This window comes from Phyllostomus discolor, chromosome 8 (genome assembly GCF_004126475.2).
Source record: "Phyllostomus discolor isolate MPI-MPIP mPhyDis1 chromosome 8, mPhyDis1.pri.v3, whole genome shotgun sequence".
Lineage (NCBI taxonomy): Eukaryota > Metazoa > Chordata > Mammalia > Chiroptera > Phyllostomidae > Phyllostomus > Phyllostomus discolor.
In genome coordinates this window covers 91,902,041-91,929,077 of record NC_040910.2, presented here as the reverse complement: position 1 = coordinate 91,929,077, position 27,037 = coordinate 91,902,041, and the positions used below count along the sequence as shown (strand labels likewise).

General features: G+C 54.9%; 1 protein-coding gene across 1 annotated transcript; it reads right to left on the bottom strand.

Annotated features, from left to right (window-relative positions):
• Positions 1–4,257: 4,257 nt before the first annotated feature.
• On the bottom strand, positions 4,258–24,947 carry WNT9B (Wnt family member 9B). The gene is made up of 4 exons (XM_028521417.2): positions 24,868–24,947; positions 8,006–8,262; positions 6,368–6,633; positions 4,258–5,571 (listed from the first exon to the last, which is right to left on the bottom strand). Exons 1-4 carry the CDS (start codon positions 24,945–24,947, stop codon positions 5,098–5,100), a joined length of 1,077 nt encoding a protein of 358 aa, XP_028377218.1. The 3' UTR covers positions 4,258–5,097.
• Positions 24,948–27,037: the final 2,090 nt, after the last annotated feature.

Here is a 27,037-nt window from a genome sequence, read left to right as displayed (position 1 = left end):
ATTTTAGAGAGAGATGGAAGGGAAGGAGAGAAACATCAATGTGTGAGAGGAACATCGATCAGCTGCCTCTCACACGCCCCCATCTGGGGACCTGGCCCGCAACCCAGGCATGTGCCCTGACTGGGAATCGAATCAACAACCCCTTGGTTTGCAGGCTGGCCCTCAATCCACTGAGCCGCACCAGCCAGGGCTGGAGAATTCTTGTTCTTAGGAGATATATGAGAACATATTTAAGCATCTCAGAGTCTGCAATGCTCTCACAAATGGCTCATTAAAATAACTACACACACACACACAGAGTGAGCAAATGTGGTTAAATGTTTTTAAGGGGGTTGCGCCATGGGTAAAGTACCCACCTAGTGATCACCTCGGAAAGCACTGATTTCCAGGAAGAGTGGAGCCCTGAGCTGCTAAGGGTAAAGAGGCCAGAGGGCTTGTTCCCGGTTACAGACAGGAGCAGGGAGAGGCTCGGTGGGGGTGGGGCAGGTTGAGGGTAACATCGGAGGCAAAGAACATGGATTTGGAGGCAAAGACCCAGGTTGACTTCCTAGCTACGAGGCCTTCAGTGGGTCACTTAACCGTTTTGTGCCTCAGTTTCCCTGTCTGTAAAAAGGGAAGAAGGATGCCCTCCTTGGGAGGCTCAAGTGAGCAGACAAGCAAGAAAGGTGCGTGTGGGCGCTCCGTCCCAGCTGCAGGCCAGGACGCTGCAGGAAGAGCACGTTAGGACAGGAATGCAGGTGGAACCGTCGGAGCCCTCAGGGTTGGACTGTGGACCTCCCTCTGCCTCCCTCCCTGGGACCCTCGTGGATCCCAGCAGGGCTGGGGAGTGGGGGCGGGGCAGGGACAAGCCCTCTCTGCTTCCCTGTGCTCAGAGGGGGGCCTCCTGCCCCATCAGACCCTCAGGAGTGTGGCTGGTTGAGGACATGCATTTCCCAAAGCATGCCGGGAAGGCAGTGTGGCCAGAGGAGGGACTCTTGGGCGGCCATGTAAGTGACCCAAACCATTGCATGCCCATGCCTCTCTTTTCTCCTAACGGATCTTAAGTCCTGGAGGTGTTGGCTTTGCTTCATCTTGCCCCCACCCTAATCTGCGCTGCTGGCTGTGAAATGAGGACTCTGGAAATACTTATCCTCTGTGGGAGGGGACCCAGGCTCTAGCATGGTCTGACTTGGCACGTAACCTTGGAGGGGCTACTTCCTTCCTCTAGGCCTCAGTTTACCCAGAATCCATAAAAGGGAGTGACCCGCCCCTGAAATACCCACATCTGAGGGGAGGCGGCAGTGAGAGAGGAGGGAACACATGCTTTGGAGGCCAGCAGCTCTGTGCTCCAGTCCTGACACCAGTGCTGGCTAGTGCTGCCAGGAGCCTTCCCACCTCACGACGCCATCTCCTTAACCTTCAGGTGGGGGCGGTTGTGTCCGATGAGTCAGGTGGTCACAACCACTTGAAACAAAAAGGGCACAGACAGCTGGCATGTCGTTTATTGGTTTATTGTCTCTCTCCCCGACTAGAGCCTCGGCCCCAAGAGGCAGGGACACGGTCGCTGCTCACCGCTGCACCCCAGCCCCACGGGTGGTGCCTGGCGCTCAGTAGGAGCTCCCTAAACAATTGTCGATAGCATGGATGGACAGAACAGGTACTCAATATATGATAGTTCCCATTGTGTTTCTCAAATGCACTAAGACCAAAAGCATTTGAAGTTCATGTTTGTTGAGAAAGAAAACTCTGGGAAGCAAGAAAGTCTTCAGGGTTGGCATCGGTCTGTCCAACTGTCTTCCGGGCAGTAGAGGACACCGGGGAGGCCGGGTTTATCTGCACCAGGGGATGCACATGACGTGCCCACGGGAGCCACGAGGATGATCCAGAGCCATGTGGGCTGAGGTGGGTGGTACTTGGCAAATGGGGAGCCCGTGCCTCCTGTGTCTTGGGGCCCCCCTTCTAGCAGACTGTGGCCAGGTGGGGATGCAGGTCCATTCTGCCAATGCAGCTGATTTTACAAGAAAAGCCAGAAAGCCAATGGCAAATAACCCATTTAAAAAAGAAAAACACACGTAAGAGCAAACAAGCCCCTCAGTGGCTGGGAGGAGCCCTGTGATGTCGCCCACCAGCTCGGGCAGCCTAGGCGGAAGGAGGCGGGCCGGTGGCAGAGCCCCTGGAATGGCCTCTACGGCATCCCGGCCTCTCTAGACTCCTCAGGCAGTCCTAGCCCGTGAGACACAGGACTCCACTTAGAAAAATGTCAAAGTGCTGTCCTGACCCAGGTGGCCCATGTCGCACACGGTCAGGGAAGCAGCCACTTCCTTGGGTCCTTGGGCTTGGGACGTATCCAGGCTTTGGGGCTCCTGGGCTCAGGCTAGGTCAGCTCCCTTAGTGCCTGGCCTATGGAGAAGCCTAGGAAATAGTCACTGAAGGGACCTCTTCTGTGTGACCTTGAGCACAGCCCTGCGTCCCTGGGCCACAGCTGTGAAACGGGCCCAGCGTGTGGCCCCAGCCACTGGCAGGGATAGTGGGGAAAGCAAGGGAGAGGAAAGGGGTGAAAGTGCTTTACAAAGGCAAGGCATGGTCATCCTTGTTGTCATTGTCATTATTAGGAGCAAGACAGTTCTGCCAGAGGGAGAGAGGGGGCCTGGGCCCGGGAGAGCAGGCAAGTTACAAGTTTCACGAGGAGGGTGGGGATGCAGGCCCCTAGGGCTCACGCAGAAGAGAGGGGTGTGGGGGGGGGGTATCACAGGTGCTGCCCATAGAATACAGAAACTATATAAATAACATAAATATTTTCTCATATATCTTAGCTATATAAATTATTCTCTTTACGTGAGGTAGACAACAAATACCCTGTGAGTGCTTCCCTTAAAGCTATACAGGATGAGAGGTCAGTGGTAACTGGTCCCCAGGGTCCCAGCAGGGCTGAGGTGGAACTTTGAGGGCAACTGGAAGAGGAAGAGAGGGAGCAAGGGCGGAGAAGAGAAGAGAGGGTTGGAGAGGGATGACCCTATAGGCCAAGGGGCCCTCAGAGCCTGCACCCGTGCCCTCGGCCTGGGTTGTGAGCATCGGTGGCCAGCCATGGTGTTGGCCCCTCGGAGTTGGCCCTGTATCCTCCTGCAGCCCTGACACTGACGGCCGTGGAGCTGGGGCGCAGATGGCGTGTTGGTGGGTCAGGACCCCTCTTTCTGAACCTCGGGCTGTGCCAGGGTGGAGGCTGTGTTGGGTCTCAGAGGAGCAGGATGAATCGGCCAACCGAGAGGACGTCTCCATGCGATGAGTGTGGGAAAGAAACGAGCAAACCAGCCCTGTCTCCGTTTCGCTCTTTCTGCCAAGATGTGGGCCAGCCGCTTGAGTCAGCAGTCAACCTAGAAAGGGGTCTCATCGGAGCCGCTGCAGCCAAAGATCCTTCCAGCATCCTGCAGGCTGCCCCGGTCCACTGAGGAGAGGGTAGCTCCTTCTCACCCTTGCGGGTCTCAGGGGCCCCCCAGGGCTTCTTCCTGGGGCTTGTGTGGACAGTTTTGGAGCATTCAGCTGATTCTGACATTTCCTGTTTCAGCCGAGGGTCAGCAACTCTGAGTTCAGGGAGAAAGGAAGCTGACAGAGGGTGTGGCAGGGACAGCAGAGTGGCCAAGGGCATCCCGGAGGAGGTCACTTCCTCCCAGCTGGCATTGAGCCCTGCTCTGGGGAAGCACACAGCCTCCAGAAAAGTGATCCCTGCAAGGCCCTGTCCTGTTCCTCGCAGTCCTGAACCAGAGCGCTGTGTGCTGCTGGACGGGAACCCTCAGCCTGGCAGGTCCGAGGGGTGTGTGGGTGCGCGAGTGCATGTATCGGCCTCTCTCTCCTGCCCCCACACAGGGCTGGTAGGTAGCACTGAAAATGTCCACAGGACTGGAGGAAACTACCAAAGTCACTTCTGTTCCTCAGGTAGAACCAGAGTGTAGGCCCAATAGCAAATGAAGGGGCCCCCAAGAAACCAGGTGTGGCAAAGACTTTTCATGTCCCTATACCTCTAGCCAGGGAAACCTTAATTAGACGAGTAGCTGTAAGAGTAGAAGTGTGACCAGAATCGGAAGGCATATGTCAACTCTCCTGCATCACAAGTGCCAACCATGTAGGAGCCTCACAGCATGGAGGGAACCCCAGCCACCAGGCGGTTGGCTAGAGCGGGCTCCAAGGGAGGTCGGGACACTGAGCTTGCCTCATCCCTGCCTGGTGCCAGGGGGTGGTGACCCTCTCCTGGGCTGGAACTAAAGGTTCTGCATCCAGGTGTCCCTGTGCCACCTCGGTGCCCCACCTGAGCCCCATCCTGGAGCCCCATTCTGGGGGCTGGCTCTCCCTATTGGTCTCACATCCGCTGGTGCTCTGACTGAGCAGGGCTGGGTGGGTGTGGATTACAGCTCTCAGGGTGAGAATGAGGCCTCAGCGCAGGCATATTTTAAAAACAAAGTCAAGGACACAGAGTTCCAGGCATGTACCTGACTTGGGTCCACTCATGCCCAAAAAGCTTTTTTTCCTCCAAACCAACAGCTCCCATCACCTGGCCTTTCCCCTCATCTCTAGTACAGCAAAGCTATTCGGGTGGTGATGGCGTGTGGTCCCCAGGCTCACTGCAACCTGAGCAGGGCCAATGGGAGGGACCGTCCCATCCCGGCCAGACTCCAGCCTCGGCTTCCAGCTGACACTGCCTCCTGTGCCAGCTTAACCCAGAAGCTCAACTTCCTGCCCCTTTCCAGCTCAAGACCACTTATCCCAGGAATTGAGATGGTGGGAGATTCCCCCTCTCCCCTCTAAACTTCAGTTTTGCCCTCTTCCTGGTCTTCCTTATTTCCTTCCACATCTTTCCCATTCTGCCTTCTTCTTCCAAGTCCTCAAAAAGGCTGGAGACCCCGGCTTCAGGGGTAGGGCCTGTACCTCTCATTCTGAGAGTCAAGGGAGGGGAAGACAGCCAGCCCGATGGAGAGAGGAGTGTGCGTGCTCTGGCACATACATCGATGAGTGCATGCATGCGGGTGTACCTGCCTGGAGGGGCCAGCTGAACAGCTGGGTGGCTTCAAGGTGCTGGGCACCGAGAGGGGTCCTGGCAGTGCCCCGCTGGCACATTGGGCAACAGACCTAGTGCTTACAGGTGTACACGAGCTCCTCCTGCACGCACTGCTGGCACTCCACGTAGCAGCACCACTGCACCTGGCAGTGGCAGGAGAAGGCCACCAGGCGGCTCTGGGTGTCGTAGCCCCGCCCGCAGCACAGGCTGCTGCAGCTGGCTTCCCGGGAGCACACTCGGCCTGCTGTGCCAGGGGAGTACTTGCTGGGCCGGCAGAAGCTGGGTGAGTCCTCCATGTAGACCAGGTCCCCGGGCCGGGGGGCCAGGCCCTTGGTCGTGCTGCCTGGCCTAGCAGGTGCCCACAGCTCCAGGCGGCCCAAGGCCTCGTTGGTGGCACTGGACACCTTGACAGCTGAGTCATAGCGCAGCTTCAGCATCTGGCCCGTCTCTCGGAATGGGGAGAGCTGCTTCCAGCAGGTGCGCACGGCGCAGGAGCCCGACACGCCATGGCATTTACAAGTGGTCCTGAGACCACTCTTCACAGCCTGCGAGGAGAGGCAGAATGGAGGTACGGTCAGAGGCCCAGGGACCACCGCCTGAGCCTGCCCCTAGGGTGCCAAGCCTGGCAGGGAAGTGGCCAGCAGACCGGATGGCTAGCCATGTGGCACCTTTGTGCAAGCTAGCCCAAGGCTTCTCTTCCGCTGGGCGGAGGCAGTCCGATGCCAGCACGCATGCTTCCAGGAGAGCAGTGTGGGCAGGCTCGCAGACCCAGCCCCTTCCCGTGGCCAGAGTCCTCGGGCAGCAGATAACTTGCGCGTGTGAATACAGCAGCTGTGGTTCACACCAGCTCAGTGATGCAGGCGCAGAATACAGAACTTGGTTTCCTAAAGAACTGAGCTCCAGCCTGTCCCACCCTCCTCATCCGACAGACCTGGATACTTTTTAACCCTGTCCTCTCTCTGCTCTGTGACCTCTGCTAACTCCCTTCCCTTCTCTGGGCCGCCTCCTCTTCTCATTTGTAAGTTTTCAAACTATGTTGGCTTCTGGGACCTCCAGGAAGGCTAGCCCTTGGAATGGAGACCCCTCTCCAAACATGTTCCTGCCTCACCATGGCCTGGTCCCAAGCCTGACTTCCGCCTGCTGCCCAGCGCCGGTGACACCCAGGACCCTTCCCTGCTTCCCGGTCATGGCCTAGAGCAGATGCCCAGGGAATGTTGGTTGAAGGAATGGGGTTCATCCTGGGATAGCTGTGTGCGTGTGCTGGGGAGCAGGGCATGGGAGGACCTCCTACAGACCTAGCCCCTGGCTGGAAGGGCCTTGGGCCACTCGGGAATGGCTCACCTTGATGCCCACGTGGGTGTTGTGGGCGTCTGCCCGTGCCCGCAGGTCTTTGCTTCCTCTCTTGGGCCCCAGGAAGTTGCTCAGAAACTTGGTGCTGTACTTGAGGTTGTCGCCACACACGCCCCACTGCCAGGCCTGCCGGCTTTCCAGGCCTGGAGAGTCGTCGCAGGTGCAGCGCTCCATGCGCCCGGCGCTGCAGGCCCGGGCCAGCGTGTGGGTGAGGGCCGCCGAGGACACCGAGTACAGGAAGGCCGTCTCCTTGAAACCTGGGCCAGGCACCGGGGAGATTCGGGGTGGGGGGAGGAGGAGAGTGGGCTTACAGGCTGCCCAGGTAAGCAGGATGAGGGGTTTGTGAACCTGAGGACGCAGCTCGGGGCCACTGCCCTGCCACCTGCCCCTTAAACGCAGGCTGCAAGTTGCTGTTTACAGTGGGACTTTAATTCACTGCAGAGCATATGCCCAGATTCGCCAGGCGGCAGGTCGGGAGCCCATGAGACGCTGAGATGCAAACAGAGGCGACTTAGGCACCTGGTGAGGCACGAAGCTGGCGCCAAACCACTGGTACTGCCTCCAAGTCCATGCGTGAATGAGGTGGACCGAATCACTTCGGAAGCCCCAGATCCCCTGAAATACGCCCTGTGGGCCCCCTGTACTTCATGGTAATCTTCAGATGTCATTCTCTGTTGCCTACTGTGGAGAGCACCCGACGACAGAGTGACTTTGGATCTCTCACTAGACTGACCATCCACCCACTTCTGGGACCACTGCGACTCTTGCACTGCTAGGGTGTGCTCCAAAGCTGGCCTCCCTCAGGAGCCCACTGCCTCCTGCCTGCTCTCCAGCGTACTGGGGTGCTGATGACACCGGGGGTGAGATCAGCTCTGGCCCAGGCTCGCCCCAGCCTCGAGGAGCAGCTGGCCCACAGGGGGCCAGACAAAGGCAGCCATGGCTGCCTTTTCGTAAAAGCCCTGTTGTAGCCCCTGCCCCTGGGTGATGGAGTCACATAATGACCTGTTTTCCCTCTTAGGCTGCATGCTTTCTGAGGGTTGCCAGGGTCCTGACCAGCCCTGTGCCTCCAGCATCCAGCACAGTGCCTGGCTGACTATGAGCCTCACCAGGTGCTGAGTGAACAGATGGCCAGTGGAGACATGGAGAGATGTGGGGGAGCAGGGGGGTGGGGGGTAGAGGGAGGGAAAGACGAATCAGTGGATGTGGTGAACAAAGAAACACGGGAATGAATGAGTAAATAAACAAATTCGGCCTGTCTCATGGTATTTGGCCAGCTATTAACTGTCTTCCACCCTTGTATGTTCTTGCACCTAGTTTGGGTGTGTGTGTATGCAGAGCAGGCTCGGGGATGGGGCTGGGGGCCACTCATCTCATTTGTGCACTCTCCAGGGTGGGCGGTGCCTCCTCCTGTGTCCTCCTTGCTCCTTTGCCCCCACCCACCCACCCAAACGAGCGGAAGGCTGGGCCTCGTTACTTCCCAGGACTCTTCTCACTCAGGACTGTGCTGGGTTCACAAGGGCAGTGTGGCCAGAGGGCAGGGGCCAGGGGTATGGGAAGCCCAGACAACCCCCAGCCCTCCTCCCTCCCAACCCTCCCCTCCCTCTAGCCCTCCCCCGGCCCTCCCCCTACCTCTCTTGAGCAGGCCTGTCCTCCCCTCCAGGCTGCAGTTCCAGCGCTCGTGCCGGAACTGGAACTGGCACTCGAGCAGGCTGAGATGGGCAGCGTCCTGCAGGGTCTCCGCCAGGCCGGGCTCCCGCCGGCAGAGCTGCTTCTGCCGGCGGGACAGCTTCAGCAGGTCACACTGCTTCAGGTGGGCCCCGCTCTGCGCTGGGGCCGCCGCAGTGCCCAGCCCTGGGAAGGGAGTCAGGACCTCCCGCCCGGTCAGGCTGGAGAGGGCAAGAGAAGAGAGACCTGTGACCCTTAGGGGTCGTAACAGGGCAGGGAGGGTAACAAAAAGAAGGATGACAATCCCCGAGGATGTGGGCAGGTGAGGGAAAGGGGGCCTGCTGGGGGGGGGGGTTCATTATTTCTGGGGGGAGGCCAGGCCCACAGAGTTATGTTCCCATTTTGTAGAGCAGGAAGCAAAGGTGCTCACACAAGGGCCAGTGCAGGACCCCAAGCCCATCTTCCAGATGCCGCAGTCTCCGGTCTTCTCACCCACACTCTTAACCACGTTTGCCCAGTCACAACAATCATCCGGGATGCTTATTAAACATACAGATTCCCAGGATCCACATGGCAATTCTGCTTCTGTGGGTCCGGAACGGGGTCTGGGTAATCTGTATATTTAACACAAACCCGGGCAGCTTCCAGTGATCAGGGAAGTTTGGGAAATACTTCATGTAACATTGGGGGCTGCCGGGAGGGAAGGCCACGTTCCTGAGAGGGGCAGGCAGAGCAGACGCTGTGGACGGTGAGCAGATACCCCCCTCCCTGGTGGCCCGCTCTCCCTTCTCGTGTCACTGCCCGAGGAGTCCCACGCCGGCCTGATTTCCGTAATTCCCAGATAGATCTTCAACCACCTGGCCACTCAGGGCCTGTTACACAGAGATGTCTGGGGAATACCCACAGGGGTGGAAGGATGGATGGATGGAAGGAAAGAGGGAAGGAAGGGTGGGTAGGTGAGTGGATGGACAGGCTGACAGGTGGGTGAATGAAGGTGAAGGAGCTGAATTTCCATCAGGCCGTGAGCCCCAGACTGCTTGTGCTACCATACCCGAAGTTCATGGGCTCTGGAATCGGCTGCCGGATTCTCATCCTGACTTCCTAGCTGTATGCCCTTGAAGCCTTGGTTTTCTCCCCTGGTGAGTGGAAACAGTGGTCCGCGCTACCTCCTGGGGCCGCTGGGAGGACGGCATGAAAAACACCAGCCACCGTGCCTGGGACATGTTTGTTCACTTTCCTGCTGGCTGGGTTTCTCAAAGTTCTTTTCTCCTGCAAGATGCTTTACTCTTTAACTGAGGCAGAGTCTTCCCTTTGTCCAGACAAGGAAGCAAGGGTTTTAGGAAGAGGCGGCCACTGGCCTGAGTCACCCGGCAGAGCAGCAGCAGGTGGGGGCTAGAATCAGAGCTCGCCTGGCCTCTCCCCAGGAGCTCTCAGGGAAACGGTTCTACGGGTTCAGGAGCTTCGCTGTCATGCACCCTGGTGGCCCTCTGTGTGGGTGGAAGCAGCTCCTTTTTGGAAGATTCTGGCCTCGTGGCCAAGGTAAAAGAGCAAAGGTAGAGCCACAAAATGGCTCTTAAAGCTCTTGCTTGAATGTGGCACTTGTCATTCCTGCTCATGTGCCACCGGCAAGCCCTGGCCAAGCCCTGAGGGGTCAGAAAGGCCATGTCCCATGGACACAAGGGCACAGTCTCCTGTTCGGAGCCACCTGCTCCAGCCAGGACATCCGGCTAGATGCCACACCCTCCCTGTCTGGGTGGGTATGGGTCCTGGCCAGGTCCCAGGTGCCCCCAGAAAGTGACCGTGGATTCCAAACCCATCAGGTGTAGCCAACCCAGTATGGAGCGTATCTCTGAAACCTCTGAGCACAGACAGATGCTATCAGGCCCCTCTTGGCCCGGCCTGGCCCTGGGTTCCCCTCCCAGACAGGGTGAGGGCAGGGACCCGTTAATCATTAATCTGGGGGCAAATGGGTAAATTTCCAGTCCACCAGGTCTACACCCAAACCCCTCCCTGCGGCCTGGCAGGAAACCCTTAGAGCTTGACCCTTGGCAGGTCCACAGCAGAGCCTGATGTCAAGTCCAGCGGAGGGGGCCCCACCCTGCCTGCCTCCCAGTGTGGAGGGCCACTCGGGAGCTGTGGGGAGCAAAGGGGCAGCTGCCACGTGGCCCTTCAAATGTCCTCCCCCTTCAGGGGCTGGTGTGAGGGTCGGTTTTTGCTGACACATTTCCTGTGTTTCAGAAATTGGGACCTTCCTTGTAGCAGCTGATTGACAGGTGAAAGAACAAGCAAGGAATGATGGGAATTTTGAACAGTAGGGCCACACACCCTTGAAGACCTGTCTCAAATGCCACTTAAAAAAAGATTTTATTTATTAATTTAGAGAGGGGAAGGTAGAGAGAAAGAGAGGGAGAGAAACATTGATCAGTTGCCTCTTGCATGTGCCCCAACCGGGGACCTGGCCTGCAAAACAGGCATGTGCCCTGACCAGGAATTGAACCTGTGACTTTTTGCTTTGTGGGACAATGCCCAACCAACTGAGCCTCACAAGAATAATAGCTATTGTCCTGGCTGGTGTAGCTCAGTGGATTGAGCACTGGACTGCTAACCAAAGGGTCGCCGCCAGTTTGATTCCCAGTCAGGGCACATGCCTGGGTTGTGGGCTGGGTCTCCAGTAGGGGGTGTGCACGTGGCAACCACACATTGATGTTTCTCTTCCTCTCTTTCTCCCTCCCTTCCCCTCTCTAAAAATAAATAAATGAAATCTTTTTTAAAAAGAATAACTATTGTTACATCATCATAGCTATATTGTGTGATATGATATGGTATGATATGATATGATATGATATGATATGATATGATATGATATGATATGATATGATATATCTACCATTTTGAATGCTTATTACTCAGGCCTTTAAATTACTATGTGGACACCTGCTGGGTTGACCGCCTTCTGTCTACATGGTTAGCTTGTGGTCCTTGTAGATCATTTTATACCACTTGACCTTGCTGCTCTAGCCTGCTGATTGGACCACTGAGGATCACATAACCCAAGCTGGGCCTATCAGTCCTGTCTCTGGGAATTTGAAATTTGAATTAAGTGAGCATACAGTTGCTTCCTCTCTTTCCTTTTGGGTGACTGGGCCAGTAACTCGGGTGATTAAAAAAGAAAGTGGTCTAAAGAGAGAAAGAACCAAAAGCATCAAGAGAAGCAGAGATGAGAGTGGGACAGAGAACGTGGGACCCTCTTCAGCCCTGGGTCCCTGAGTCTTCCTGAGCTCGGCTGCGCTCCTGCCTGACACACTCCTGCCTGGAGAGCAGTGTCAAGGCCTGGAGCAGGTTTGTCTAACTAAGGGTGCCTGCCACCCCTGACCATGACCTTATGACAGCTGTACAGTCCCAGCGTGCCCTTAGGCTGCACTTGGGAGCCAGGCTCGGCACCCTTTCCCCATCCACGGGCTCATGTTTTGTTTTTTTGTTTTTTTAATTTCGTGTAATAGACCCTGTGATTGATGGCCCCAGGAGTCCAGTATAAAGTCGGTTAATTTTATTAGCGGTAATGACACTTAGTAGCGATTAATGGTCAGGAAAGGCAGCCAACCGCACGGGGGCCTCAGGCCACACCGGGCCTCGGTCTGCCCAGGGCTGCTCCCAAAGGAGGCTGCCTGGCACTGCCCCGCAGGGCCCTGGGAAGGCAGCGGGAGCCCTTCCAGGACCCAGTTTCCCTCTTATTTGTCTTCTATGTTGCAGTTTAGGATCATACTTCCTTTGAAGAAATAGGGTCATGACATCAAATTTAGAAAACACCTCAAGCCATTTCCTTAAACGGTGCTTGGGAACTCCCCCACATGCCCATCCCAGGGCAGCTACCGGGGAAGGCTTCTTCCTGGACCTCAGGAGCGTTCTCGCTGGTGCAGCTTCCAGGCTGTTCAGGGGTCAGTGGACATGAGCCCCTCCCCTTGAACACACGACACTCTCCGGCACCCCAGGCCCAAGAACCCACCAGGCCCCTCTGCAACAATCTCAACTGCCCACATGTTAGCAGAGACCCCGGGGGATAAACCAGAGAAGATCAAGTAGGCTTCATTAATCTAATGAATCCAGACAAACTGAGTTTTAATAAAAGACACTGCTCGCTCCATGGTGAGGTCAGAGCTATCAGCCAAACAAGTGACCAGTGTTCTGAACTGAAGAACAGAGGGCGAATAATTTGCATACCTGCTAATTGCTCTTCCAGGCTGGGGGACCAGCTCCTCAGGTTTCTCTGCCTGGGATCGCCCCCCCTCATTGGCTGCACCGGCTTTAGCCCAGCTGGTCTCCCCCACTCCTGCTTCCTGTCCTGCTCCCCCAGGCTGATTTCTAGACTCTCTTTTCCCATTAAGAAAGCAACAACCCCACATAACCAGCTCTATTCTCCTCCCTTCTTTTCCCCCAGCTTCTACCTCCTGCCCCTTGCACCCTTGGCCTGTGACCCTTAGGTTAATAGTGAGACAGGAAGCCCCCATTCCCACACAATGAGAAGTGTCTGGCGTTGACCCCAGACCATCCTCAGCCACTTCCTGGCCACCTTATCTCCCCCTTGAGTGGGTGGGCACCCCTCAGGACTTCATCTCACATGCACCCCCACCCCCAGCTCTCTTCTGGCCACTCCCGGCCCTTCCCGCCCCTGCCTCCTCTCACGTTCCCCAGTGCTCACCCTGTCTGCAGCCCCATCTGGGATGACCTTGAAGTAAGCAAAAGAAGGTTCTCCAGGCTGTGGGGAAAGCTTCTCAGGAGACCACTTCAGTTTATCATCAGCAGGACCCCCAGAAACCATCAACCCCCTGAGAAGAAATGGGGCTCATCTTGGAGCAATCACCCATCACCCGCTGGCATGTGGGGACCCAAGGACCTCAGGTCCCCAAGACTGTCCTGACCCGGGAAGCTGGGTCCCAGGTCTGCCCTCACCCACTGGTGACCTCGAGGATGCCCACTCACCCCCTGAGCTCATTCCACCTAACAAGTACACGTTGGCTAGTGCGAGCGCATGACTGCAGTCGGACGGTCTGGGTTCAGACCCCCCTCTACCTCTCACTACTTGTGCCACCTCAGGCAAGGGACTCTGCCTCTCTGCGTCTCGTCCTAAAAATGCAGGTAATCACAGTACCTACTTCTCAGCGCGGTCCTGAAGATGAAGTGAATTCTCATTTGTAAAGCTCTTAAAACAGTGCCTGGCACATTATAAGTTCCAGATAAGCAGCATTCTTAAGCACCTACTCTGTGCTGGGCACTGTGCTGGGTGCTGGGTCCCGCTCCTGCTCTCAAGGAGCTCACAGTGTGGAGGGAACCTGGCTGGATCCGAGAGTGCCCCAGACTCTCCGGAGGCCCCAGAGGGAGGGAAAGGAGAAGGACGTTTTGAACCAGCCCAGCTTCCCGAGGAACAGTCAGTAGCTTCTCAGGGACCCAGACCAGAACTCCCAGCCCCACCTGGGTGAGAAGCCGACCTCCTCCAGTCAGTCCTGCTGTGGTGGGAGGTCTGGGGGTGGGGAGGAGGCAGGAGGAAGCTCCCAGACCTGGCAGGTGGAGAGCACTTTCCATCACCGGGGGGTGCCCCAGGCTCTGTTTCCCTGCCACACACTCTTGTTTCTGCTTGAGAGGGTCCGATGGGCCCAGAGGAGGCCACCCCCAGGATGTGGTGGGTAAGTGGCAGCCAGGGGTGGGGGGTGCGGGACAAGACTGGTGGTTTCCAGGGCACTGGGTCATGCCAGCATGTCTGGACACTTAGCTAGAGGGGCCAGGAGCTGTGCCTGGCACCAGGGCCCATGCCAACTGCAGGCAGCTGCCTGGGAACCAGGAAAACCTTGCTCTGCCCGGAGCATTGGCCTTGGCCCTACAAAACCCCATTAGATGCTCCGATAACAGGCTTCCGTTGCAGGGCCATTTACATGGTAAATGCTCCTTTTGTGCTTTCATCTCAAACATCTCAGCCCACCTCTCCCAGGCCTCACTGAACCCCCTACACACACACACACACACACACACACACACACACACACTCACTCACTCACATTAGTTACCCCCAACCCATGCTCTCCACTACCCACCTCTTCCCAGCAGGAGGGAGTTAGTGAGGGCAGTGACTGGCCCTCGAAAACAGGATGCATGGCTCCACGCTAACAGCCCTTCTGCAGGGAGGGGAGGCCCTCAGCACCCACCCGGGCTTCCCTCCCCTCCTGCTGTCATCTGTGTACCAGCCGCACGCCCTTCCCTCTGTCTGTCAGGCTCCCGCCTCCTCTCCTGAATTCAGCGTCACCTCCCACCTCCTCCAGGAAGGTGCCCTTAGTGAGCAGCCTGGCAAATCTGTTTCCTACCTTCACTCCAACTCCCTCCAGCCCCACCTTTCACTCACTCACTCACTCACTCACTCATTTAACATTAATATACAGGATTTTATTGAGCATCAGCTTCATGGCAGGTCTACCCACAGACGGCTGAAATAAACAAGGACCCACTACTTTCCTGTCTGTGTCCCCCAGCCCCTCCTGGCCCAGCCTTTCTTTGCTGCCCAACTCGTAACCCCAGAACCCACCTTGAGGACTGAATCTTGCCTCATCCCCCACCGCATCCCTGGCTCAGAGGCAGAGCCTGGCCCCAGCTGTGGGCTTTGTCTCTCCAAGAACAGCCCCACTTCCTGCTTCCACAGGCGGGGCTGCTGCTGAGGATGGCAGTGGGACACGTGTGCTCACGAGCTAAGTGGGCAGCATGCTTTGCATCTCAACAGCCTCGGTATTAAAAGCGTAACTAGTGCAACATCTGGGAAGGAAATGCTTCCCCCTTCCTCCTTCCTGTCTCTCTCCTTCTCCACTCAGGCTGAGGACAGAAAGCCTTCATCCCTCAAATGCATGGATCAGGTGGCATGGAGGGTCCCAACTTCACCCCTGTGCAAAGGAATCCCTCACCTCTACATCTCCCCCAGGTCCCGGTTGGATCCAAATGTATACCATTTGAATTATTACATTGTAGGGCTGCATAAACCCTTCAAGATCACCCAGCCCAGGGGTTTTTTCCCCTGATGGCTCCTGGGAGGTGTCCCAGAGGCTTCTGGGGGCAGGGGAGAGGCCAAGAGGTCTGCCATGTGTCTCTGCTTTGACCTGCCCGGTGCCTTGAGAGTTCATGTAAGATTGATGTCCAAGGTGACCCACTGAGTGAGTGGCAGGGCTGGGACTGTGCCCCAGGTCTTCTAGCTGTTGCTATCAAGCCATCTGGTGGTTTCTGATTTTCATTTCAATGGCTTCAAAGAAGCAAAACCAGCCATCACCATAGGAAATGTCTAGGGAGATAGGAACACAAGACAGGTAGTTTTGAAAAGAAGGAAGCCCAGTCAAAACTCCTCTGGTCCCCTGAGCCACCAAAGGGAGAGAAGGACTCTTCGTTGAAAAGACTACTTTTCCTTGGTCTAAAATTCAGTCTTTTTTCAGCCATATGTCAGAAATCAAGCTTCTGACTTTAGAGAAACAGCCTGCTTATTTATACTAAAGTGTGAGAGTCTGATATAATACCAGTGTCTGAGAGCATACTTTGCTAGATTAAAAAAATGTCAAAAAAAGAGCACTGGGATTATGAAGAAAGGAAAAGCCTGGAGAAAGGAGTGGGAAGAGTAGAGAAAAGGGGGGCCAGGAGCCCTAAAGACAAGCTTCCTCAGCTTCTTTGGTTCACAGGCCCAACCCTGACCTAGGGGAGGAGCAGTGTAGGAAGCATGGGGTGAGGACTGCAGGGAAAGGCAAGCAGTTGTGGAGGTTCTATCTCCGGGTGGCAAACAACACCCCCTTCCAGCTCTGCTCCACTCACGGGATGCAGGCCCCTGGACTGGGTAACTTCGGCCCACTATTAACCATGGCCAGTTGGCCAGATAGCTAACTGGTTTGGTGTGGTCCTGAGTGGCCGCCCCCTTCCCAATGGACAGCAGGACAGGCTGGGCTGTGGGTCCTGGAAGAGCCAGGCCCCTAGGGAATGTCTCAAGTGTGATCACTCTGTGACGAGGACAGTTCCATTGTTCAAGGATGCCCTGCGTAGAGATGTCCCATGCTACAGATTCCATATGTCCTCCGGCAGGTCCCAGGGATGGCCCACACCCCTCCTCTCAGCCCCAGAAAGAGCAGGAAGTTCCTCACCTTGTCAAAGGGTAACTGCCTGAATATGCCCAGGGAGGGCCAGAGTGGTCCAGGACAGCCCCAGGATGCTCCCTCGGGAACAGAGCAGGGTCCTCCGGAGCAGGACCAAACAACTCCCACCTCGGACCACCTGGGACTCACAGTGAGCCAGGGCTGTGGCGGAGGGCCCCTCTCCTCAGGCCAGGCCAGTCTCCGCTTTGTCCTCTAGCCATGGCTCTCAGGCCAACCTCCACGCCTTTCTCCAATCTCTAACCCCTACCTGGGATGCCTTTCCCCATCCCCAAACCCCTCATGGAGCCCCTGTACTTTTTTATGGCCTTTTTTCAACAATACAGAGAATGGGAAACGAGACCCAGAGGGCCCACCCATGCTATGGGTTTGTCTCCCATAGCATGGGAGATAAATATGCTATGTTTGTCTCCTCCAGGAGACATGGTATGATGGTTGTCTCCTCCAGGAAGCCTGCCTTACTTGCCAGCCCCATCCCACTTTAACTGTCCTCTTTCTTGTCTTCTTCTACTACTTTTGCAGATATAGTACCACTACCTTTGTGTGGTTCACACTTTTTTCTCCCTCCTAGGGCTGTACAGACAATCTCTGCACGTAGCCTGTAAGCTCCTTGGCAGAGATCATGGTTTCTATCCCCTGAGGTCCTCTTGGCCCCAGCCCAGACCTTCCACCCCCAGCAAGTGCTCCTCAGACACCTGCCGGCTGCATAAATCCCTTAGATGTCCAACACCAGGCAGAGCGTAGCTCTAGGCTCTCTCTCAGCTTCCCCCAGCCCTACCTACTGGCCTTCCTGCTCTTGGGCTCCCAAGCTTGGCTGTGCAGGCTCTGGGAGGCCTTGGCTCTGAGGGAGCATGCCTGTGGCCACCCCGTCTCTGGCCCTTAGGTGATCACTGCGCTTGCTCTCCCCATGGCCAGATCTCAGGGCCGCCTGGCTGTGGTCAGAGGCACCCTGCGTCCTCCAGCCCTCTCAGCCCCTGTGGGGCCTGGGAGAGCCAGGTGGGTTTCTTCTGAACCTCAGTCTCTGGGGACCAGCTGTGCTCAGGGCAGCCTGAGCCTCCCTTTGGTACCAAGCAAGGACCAGCCAAGAGCTTGGAGTAAGTCTTTCTTTAAAACTCAGCTTGTACAGCCTCTCAGTGCTGAAAGTTTGCTGCGGGTTCACAAACCTTTATCCACAATTCCCAACTCCAGAAAGCACAGAAAACCACAAAGTTTTTGTAAGTGGTGATTAACTCTTATGGCAGAGACGACCTGAACCAAAGTGAGAATATTTCTGGTTTTGATTTATCCCAACATGTACATGATTTTCTGCAAAAATAAGGCGTCTAATTGTAGGGTGCTGCCCTAGACCTTGCTAGGGATGTGATGTTATAGGTGATATATGCATTATGTTACCGTTCTAAAATCTGAAAATTCTTGAATTCTGAGTTGCATTTGGCCTCAGAGGGATTGTAATCATCAGGGAAGCAGACCTTCTTTGCTCTTGTCCTAAAACCAGCTTTTTGGAAATTCCAGTACTGACTCAACATGGGGTCTAAGTCCCTCCTGGCTCTTTTGAGACTCTTTACCTCCCCACCCCCACCCCTTAGTCTCTTCTCTCCAGTGAGGGGGTCTGGCCTTGGGGTAGCAGCCCTGCCCCCCAAGCTCATCTCAGCTGCCACCCGATTCCCATGGAAGGCCAGGTGTGGCTCACTTCTGGAGTCTTATGGGGGCAAGTCTTTGCTCTCAGCTTTGCTTCTAGCTCCTATCCACACAGAGGTCAGATCATGGCAAAGCAACTGGTGCTGGAGAGGGCCAAGTGCGAGCAGATGTGATGAGTCAGAGAGGGAGGCGACGAAAGGGAGAGGGCACTGCTGCCCAGACATTCACTGCAGACTAGGAAGCAATGGTCAGGTCTGGGGTTTGTTTTGGGGGGGGACTCAGACAACAGGGCCCCGAGACCTCTGCCTCAAAGGAGCTATGCACGGAGACATGAGCGCATGAAGAACTGAGAAACAAACTAAGAGTTTAAGACGTAAAGTACAAGAGATGCCTGCAATATAGGCCAAGGGAAAGGTGTGGGTGGGTGACAGAGTGGAGGTCTGAGAGGGTCTGAGCTGCCCAGGTGGAGGCAGGCCTCAGCTGGGGCTCCACGGGTGCAGGAGGCAGGGATGAGTAGGTTGGCTCTGGACTGTGACAGACTAGAATTCAAATCTTGGTGCTGCCAGCCACTGGCTGTGTGACTTTGGGCAAGGCAATTGGCCTCTCTGAGCTTTTCTGTCACCCACCTGTACATACTCCTAGGCTGTCCCAGTGATTAAGTGAGATGATGCACATAAAGTGCAGAGCACAGGAAGGACTCAAATTATACAATGAATGGGCTAAAAATGAAGAGAGGAAGGAACAGATGTCATTAAAGATGCTCCTTAACTTGGATACTCTATGACGGACCATGAACTTTCTTAGACTCCTATACAGAGATAACGCTCAGCACTTTTATATACATTTATTTAACCCTCACAACAACCCTATGAGGTTAAGATTAACCTACTTTTACAGATGGGAAAACTGAGGTCAGAGCATCTAACTGACTTGCCCTGGGTCACGATACATGGTTGGGTGAAGGATTTAAACTCAGTTTGTGTGACTCCAGGTCCAGGGCCTTGGGCTGCCTCCAGTCCTACTCAGGCCGATGCCTGGGTGGTGGCCCCTCACAGTACCTGGCTCACCTCCTCTTGAGTCCAACTTCTCCCTGAGCACCTAACCCTGAGGGCACCAGGCCCTCTCTTGCTCAGGAGATTCCAGTCCAGGAGACCCATGACCTGCTCCTCTCTCCTCCTTTTTCCACCCCACAGCCTCAGAAACTCCACCACCATCCACTGAGGAGGCTGGTTTGACCCTAAACCCGACTTCAGAGCCCAGCTCTTGGGTGGGGGGCAGCTACAGCCCAGCCAGGGCCAAGCAGCCTGAATTCTTTCCCCAAACACAGAGATTCTTATCAGCGATGTTTGGCTTACAATCCACCAACCCGAAGCAGTAAAATTTATTTTACCCTTTCTTCCCTCCAACCCTGTTTTTCTCAGGATCCAATTAATTCCTAAAAATGTGGTTTTTTAATAAAAAAATGCCATCCAACTATAAAAAAACACTTAAGAATGATTAAAAATATTTATAAGACCTGCACACTGAAAATTACAAAAACTGCTGAAAGAAATTTTAAAAGCCCTAAATAGAGAGATTGCCTGCTAATAAATTGGTAGGCGCGATATTATTCGAATGCCAATCTTTTATAACTTGATGTATAGATCTGGTGCACTCCCACTCAAAATCCCAGCAGGCTGCCCTGTAGATATTGATGAGTCAATACAAAAATGTGGGTGGAAATACAAAGGAGCTAGAATGGCCAAAACCACTCAGAGAGAAGAATTACTCAGCAGCCCCGGCAATCAAGACTGCGCGGTCCTGGCATGAAGACAAGCACAGAGAGAGTCCAGAAATGGGCCCCATATATTGGCTCAGTTAATTTGCAACAGAGATGACAGTGGAGAAATAACTACCTTTTCAACAAATGGTGCTGGAACAGGTGGGTATCCACATGAAAAACAATACACTTTGACCCTTCCCTCACACCGTACACACACACGTTAACTCAAAAAGAATCATAGACCTAAGTGTAAAAGCTAAACCTACGAAGCTTCTGGAAGAAAACATAGGCGGAAACCTTCACAACCTCTGGTGGAGATTTCTTGGATAGGACACACAAAAACCACGTAAGAACATGTTGAAAAGGGTACCTCATCAGAATCAAAAACTTCTGTTCTTCATAAGATACCAGTAAGAGAATGAAAGGGCAAGCCACAAACAGGGATAAAATATTGCCAAAACTTTCTGACAAAAGACTTGGATCCAAGATAGTAGAGAACTCTTACAACTCAACAATGAGAAAACAACGACAGGGTCACCCGGTTAAAAAGATATTCAGGTGACCAAGAGTCCCATAAAAAAACATTTAACACACCGTTCATCAATGGAAAAATGCAAATTAAAACCACGGTGAGACACCGATGCACACCCACTAAAATGGCCTAAAGAACACGGAGTACTTGACACTCTCACACATTACTGTGTGAAGTGGTACAGCCACTCTGGAATACTATTTGACTACTTCTCATACAGTTAAACGTATACATACCATATGATCTAACAAGTTGGCCTTAGATATTTATCCAAAAGAAATAAAGACATACGTCCACAAAAAGACATGTATGTAGCCACTTTATTTGGAATAGCCCCAAACTGGAAAAAAACCCAAATGTCCGTCAACTGGTGAACGAATAAACAAACAGAATATGTCCACACTACTCAGCCAAAAAGGAACGTGCTGCTGATGGAAGCAACAACGTGGATGAACCTCAAAACACGATTTGGAGCAAAGGAATTCATACAGCAAAGGCTATATACCCTGTGACTCCATTTACATGAGCTCCTACAATGGGCAAGACTAATCTGTAATGACAGAAAGCACAGAAGTGGTGGCTTGGAGCCGGGGCGGGCGGAGGGCCGGCTGCAAAGGAGCCCGGGGTCCTCTGGAGTGAAGGTTGGGTCCCGTACAGTAACTGTGGCAGCAGTTACCCGGGGGTAGACAGTTGTTCAAAGCTACAGTGTGCTCTTGGAACAGTGCATTTCATTGAATGTAATGTTGATTTGGGAAAAGAGTTAAGGCTGTGTTTTGTTTCTTTACCATGACAACATCTCCACAACCCCAGACGCTGGCTAGAACCCCAGCACCCACCGAGAGTGCTAAGCACTGTACTGCGAGCACTTAGTATGTGCCTGGCCACCTGTTGGGCCTTTTCATTCATGGTCTCCATCAACCTCCCACCAGCCTGTACGATGGGTGTTTTCATCACCCAAACTCAGCAAGGCTGAGCCATCTGCTCAGAGTCACACAGTTAGCAAGAGGCATGATCAGGACTCAGACTCAGGTCTAGCTGACTCAAAGGCCTGTGCTTTCATAAATGTCTCTGTACCATCTCCAGAGAGGAAAGAAACCCAGCAAGAGCACAGAGTGACATGTTTGGAAAAAAACAAACCAACATGGAAGTCAACTATGATTTGAAAACTGCTTCCCCAGGAGCTATTTCTAGTTACAAAGCCGTTGGTATGACTCAAGGACTGTACTGGATGGCCAGGCCTGTCATGTGTCCAGCTCGTCACATAAGACAATGTATGCTCATGGATAAAACATCACATAAATTAGCATTTGCAGAATCCCCAAGCCAAATGAACCAAAACATGACCCCTTGGCTAATCCCAGACTTGTAGGCCAGGACCAGCCTGTTAGGGCACCTTAAGACCTCCAGGTGCTACAGACCCTGGAGGCAAGTGACCTCCAGGGTCAGATGATGCAGAGAGTGGTCTGGAGCCAGGACAAACCTGAGCCCCTGACTTCTGGTCTACCTCCCATCCCACCATCGTAATGTTGGAGCCCACCTGACACCCCGCAGGGCTCAGTGCACCTGTCTCACTGCTGAGGACAGAGGAGAATGCTGTGGCCTCACCCACCCCACCACCGCCAAGAGGGCCTGACAGAGTTGACTGAGCAGGGAAGGGGGTCACCTGGCCTTGTGGCCGCTGCTTCCCTGCGTGACCACACAGTATTAGCTCTGGAGGCTGCAGGGCAAAGAGCCAGACTGGTTTCTATCCTGTCTCTCCCACGAATCCGCTGTATGACATTGGGTGAGTTGTTGAAACTTTCTGACCCTTGGTTTCCTTTTGGGTGCTATTTATACCCATCCAGTACTCCCCAGGAATGGCTCTGAGGATCAGCTGTGAGAAGAGCTGTCTGAGGAAGTTATTTGTAAGTTACAATACTGGTGATCATGCCATTCAACGGGATTGGGCTCTAGACTCACGCAAAGCAGTAGAATAGAAGCAGCTGCCAGCTCACGGTGGTTTGGGAATGATGGTTGTTCCATCTCAAAAAACGGGAATAAATAATACATGACTGGCTCGAAGCAGGGGGCTGGAACAGACATCCTTTGGGGGTCACTTCTAACACTTAAGTCTATGATTCTATGATTTTTGAAGACCCCAATAAGATTGACCTCACCTGCTCTCCTGCTGTTGGAATTTTCTTTTATCAAGATGACAAAACACTTCATCTTATAAAAGCAAATGACCTGGAGAAGGGAGGGGAACATTGCCTCACGTTCTCACTACAGTGTGGATGACTGATACAGAGTTCTTCCAGAGAGCAAAATCTCATAGGAAGCTGGGAACCTTGGCCTGGCTGGGAAGCAACAAGGCTTTCCCAGTGAGAACCCAGGCTCTATGAGATTAAACACATAACAGCATGAGGCTCCAATTTCAGCTTATCCCCTTAGTATTTGTCCTGCTCCCCAGACTGTGAAGATGGTGGCCTGAGTGTGCTTTGCCAGCTCTGCCCAATCAGGCTCACGACCTGGAACAGGTGGCTCCAGTACTCACATGGCCCCTCTCAGTCCTAACTCAGGCCGAACTCATCATCTCCCCTCTCATTTCCAAGGCTGCCCCTGTGCTCAGTCCTCAAATTCTAGCCCCTGGCACTGCTTCAAACTCCTCACCCTTCCAACCACACCGACCAGGGTAGTCCAGGCTTCCGGGAGCCCCTTTCCTTCCACCTCACGTGGCCCTTGTCCCATCCCTAACCCCCAACCCAGACAAACAATTGTGGAAGGGAGCTGGTGTCCAAGAGGAAGCAGGCACCACTTGTCCTCACCCTCTCCATTCAGCTCAGAAATCCTTGTCAGGGCTGGAATATCAAGAGGCTGTGCCTGGCCTCCTTAAAAATCATCATCGTCATGCCCTGGCTGGTGTGGCTCCCTGGACTGAGCACCAGCCTGCGAACCCAAGGGTCACCAGTTTGATTCCGGGTCAGGGCATGTGCCTGGGTTGTGGGCCAGGTCCCTGGTTGGGGACAATTGATGTATCCCTCCCTTTCTTGCTCCATCCCTTCCCCTCTCTGTAAACAGTAAAATTTAAAAATTTTTTTAAAAATCATCATCATCACCGCTGGCATTAGTTGAGCATTCACTAGGCGCTAGATGTTGTCCTAATGGCTTTACATGTACTATCTCAGATAATCTTCATATGAAATAGGCACTATTACCCTCATTTTACAGATGATAAACCAAGGCACAGAGAGGTTAAGTAATTTGACCAGGAGCACACAGCTAACAAGTGGCAGAGTTGAGAACTAAACCCAGAATTTGTGCCATTATATCCTGCCTACTGAGGCAATAACAGTGCCTTCAAACCTGAAATCATTGGGAAGCATGTTCATTCACTGTTCTTGAAGAGAATCCAGAGGCTCAGTCATGTCAGGTTCACACCCTTCTTTGCAAAAGGGGTCACTGCAGCCCAGAGGCCAAGTGGCCTTCCCAAGTCACCTGCGGCCGAGCCCAGAGCTAGGGGTTGAGCTTGCCCCTTCCACACAGTTCAAGAGAAGCCATCGCCCACAGCCCAGGCACGTTTTAACCAGAGGTCATGACCTGGAAATTAGCCCACAGCCCTTATTCCAGCCTGTCCTGTGGGGGACACCTCAGACCCTTGCTCCAGCCTCCCTGGTAGGTCCTTAACAGCAGTCTCTCGGGGGTCCCTTGCTGGTGTTTTCTTGTCTTTTCTGTGGTCAGACTGTAAACCTCACCCTGATTTGGAGTGAAGATCACAAAAAATGGCATGATTCAAAGTAACAGATTGTACATAGTTGGAGTGCGCTTTGGGTGGAGGTCAGGAAAGTGCCTTCACACCCACGACCCCATCTCCCAACCCCAGTCCCTGCGATTCAGGGTCAGAGAAGCAGGTACAATCAATTGTCCTGTAACTTGCGCTCTACCCACTCCCAGCTCCCTCCCCACGCTCTCCCCAGGTGTCAGCCCAACCCCGACCCTCCCTCTCCAATCCGGTACACCACCTCTCCTCTCCTGCTCCTCCTTATTCTCCTGAGAACTGGCCCGGCGCCGGGTCTGAGATTTGGTCGGATTTCCCCAACTGACGTTCCACACCCCCTTCCTCCGCGTCTCCAGCTGACACTCCCCACGGCTCCTCCATTCTTTCTGGATCTGCGTGATCCCCTTCTCCGGCCTCCGGAACAACCCATCCCCTCCCATCCACCCAGAGCTCCGGGTCTCTGCTCCGTGGGGCGAAGACAGAGCGTGAGGAGGGAGCCCCAGGCAAAGACTGTGGCTAGACAGATCCCGTGATGGGGGCAGACGGGGCGCCGGGTGAGGGTCGGAGAGGGCATGAGAGCGCGGGAGGGACACCTGGACAGGCTGAGACAGGGCGCGCGAGAGCGGCCGGGGCAAGGGCTCGAGACTCGTGCAGAGTCCGGGACCTTGGCGCAGGGTCCGAGATCGCGCAGAGTGAGCGGGATGAGGTCTCGGACAGGGAAGGGTGAAAAGATTGTCTGCGAAGGGGAGCAGAGAGTCGGACGCCAGAAGGTGCGATGGGGACCTGAGCCCCGCAAGCCAGAGACGAGCTCGCTGTGCGAACTCCGACCGCGAGGTGCGGCTGGGTGCGGCTGGAGCTAAGGTCTGAGTTCGAGATCCGGCGGGGCCAGAGCCAGAGGGATGGAAAAGTTGGCCCTGCGTAGCCGGAGGAAGGGTAGGCAGGTGGGCAGGGGGCATGGGCCGGGGCGCGGCGGGCACTGACCCGAAGTAGGCGGCGGCGGCGGCGGCGGGCAGCGCCAGCAGGCAGAGCGCGGCCAGGGCCAGCGCAGACGGGGGGCGCATGGTGCCGGCGGCGCCCTGTCTCGTCTACTAGCGCCACTCGGCGCTCGCGGCGCTGCCACAAGCCGCCCGCGGGGCTTTAAACCCGGGAGGGGCGGAGCGGGGGGCGGGGAGAGGGAGAGGCGCTGGCGGCCACCCCCACCCGGCGGCGAGCCCCCCGCCCCATTGGCCTGCAGGATGCGCCCCGCCCCGTCGCGGGTGGGGTCGCCACCTCAGGCCCGCCCCGGCCCCGCCCCTATCTACCCCTTCCACCCGCGCTAGGTGAGAGCTCACCTGACGCCTAGTCCGCCCCGGAACGCGACGGCGGAACGTGAAGCACCCCCGGGCCTAGGGATGGGAGGACTGGGGAGGGATCAGGGAGTTTGTGCTTCTCTTTTCCGGGCAGGGTGGTAGGACGCGCAGGATTCTCGCCCCCGAGGTACGGGGGTGCCGGCGTAGGAGGAGGAGCCTGGAGTCTGCAGAGGAGCGGTGTCAGCCCCTTCTTTTGCCCGGCCGTCTGCCCCAGCTCCAGGACTCTGAGGGCGGGGTCCGGTCCTGGCGCAGAACTGCTCTCCAGGAGCCGGAGACCCACGTGTAATCGCTGGGAGGACCCTCTTGCCCGGCAAAGGGCGTCCTGGAGGGTCTCTTAGAGAGGGGCAGGGGAAGGGGAGCTCTTTCTAAACGGGAGACTGCCTGTCAAGGATGAGGTGCACAGCATGGGCCTCAGTGGGCGTTTGACAAAGTGCTGCTGATGTTCCAAGGACGAAAAGCCAGTTCTCTAGTCAGTGGGGCAGGCCGAGCCGGGGTGGTGGTGGGAGACCGGGAGGGACCTGCTTTCCAAATTGTGTAGGTGCCAGAACCTCTGACAGACAGGATGGGCACCTCCAGGGTTGGGCCACAGAGCTCGGTCTTGCTTATTCTTTTTTAAAGTTTAACCCCAATCCCTGCACCGAAGGTGCAGTGACCAAGACAGCAGATGGTACGGGTGTAGGAGGAGACAAGACAGACAACAAATGACCTGAGCAGAATTTGAAATGTTTCTGAGTCTTGAATACTGGGTCAAACGGAGCAAAACAAAATACAGCTTGCACTGAATGTCAAGGTCTGCATGTGAAGTTTCCAAAAAATCAGCCATGCATGTAGAACATCAGATGACAGCAACCGTGGCTTTGCGGCGGACATGGGCGTGATTGCAGGTGGGGAGACAGGTGGAAGATGGCAGCTGTGACGTTAGCTAAGCGTGAGGCGGTGTTAGCAGGGGAAGGCCCCCCACCAAACCCTCAATAGAGAGGCTCTCTGAGCTCAGTTTCCCTGTCGAATGAGCGGAGTGATTGATGAGATGGTGAGTGCCCGCGGGATCAAATCTCAGGGTTCTGTTTACTGAGGCACGCAATGCAATGTGACGGGCAGAGGCCTGAAGTCAGATCGTGTAAATGTGAACACCAGGTATGAAATGGGGACAAACATCTCACAGGACTTTTGTGCACATAAGAATGATGCCAAATGCCTAACAGGTGCCACTAGTCGGTATCAGGTTATTGTTACAATGCAGCAGTGCCAGTGATGTGCTGGCATTTACATGCTTTCGGCGGGGGGGCGGGTGTCTTATTTGTATCATTTGCTGATTTCTGTGCTGGACATATCTCATGCTACCAAGGTGGTGTCATCCCTGATCTGTGGAGTTAGAAAGGGATGAGCAGGGTCGGCTCTACAAGCCAGTCTGAGTCAGCTCCAGCTCAGCACCGGGAAGACCTTGAACCAGGCTCAATGAGGCTGAGGAGGGGAGGCCAAGCTGGACCAGTGGGAGTCAGACAGAAGGCCCCTGCCACGCCCACTGGGCACTGAGTCCTGGCAGGAAAGGGGGGAGCAGGTTCAGCTTGTCCTGCCCCAGCTGCGCATCCTGTCCTCACGCCCATGAGCACATGCCATGCACACAAGCATGCCCAAGCATGCACGTGTCTGGATAATGTGGGGGATGAGGGGGAGCACAGTCTCTCAAAGTGACACATTTTCAACACTTCAGAAAAGTTATGTGTTGACATCTGACGGTTAAGGCTGTGATGCAAAGAATTTGGAGGAAGCACCAATGAGTGAACAGAGACATCAGTGTTTGG

Excerpts from the sequence above, each read along its gene's own strand:
- WNT9B (XM_028521417.2), bottom strand. The coding sequence starts at position 24,947 with ATGCGCCCCCCGTCTGCGCTGGCCCTGGCCGCGCTCTGCCTGCTGGCG. Across the intron at positions 8,263-24,867 it reads GCCGCCGCCGCCTACTTCGG|CCTGACCGGGCGGGAGGTCC; the intron begins GTCAGTGCCCGC and ends TGCCCTCTCCAG. Across the intron at positions 5,572-6,367 it reads ACACCCACGTGGGCATCAAG|GCTGTGAAGAGTGGTCTCAG; the intron begins GTGAGCCATTCC and ends CTCTCCTCGCAG.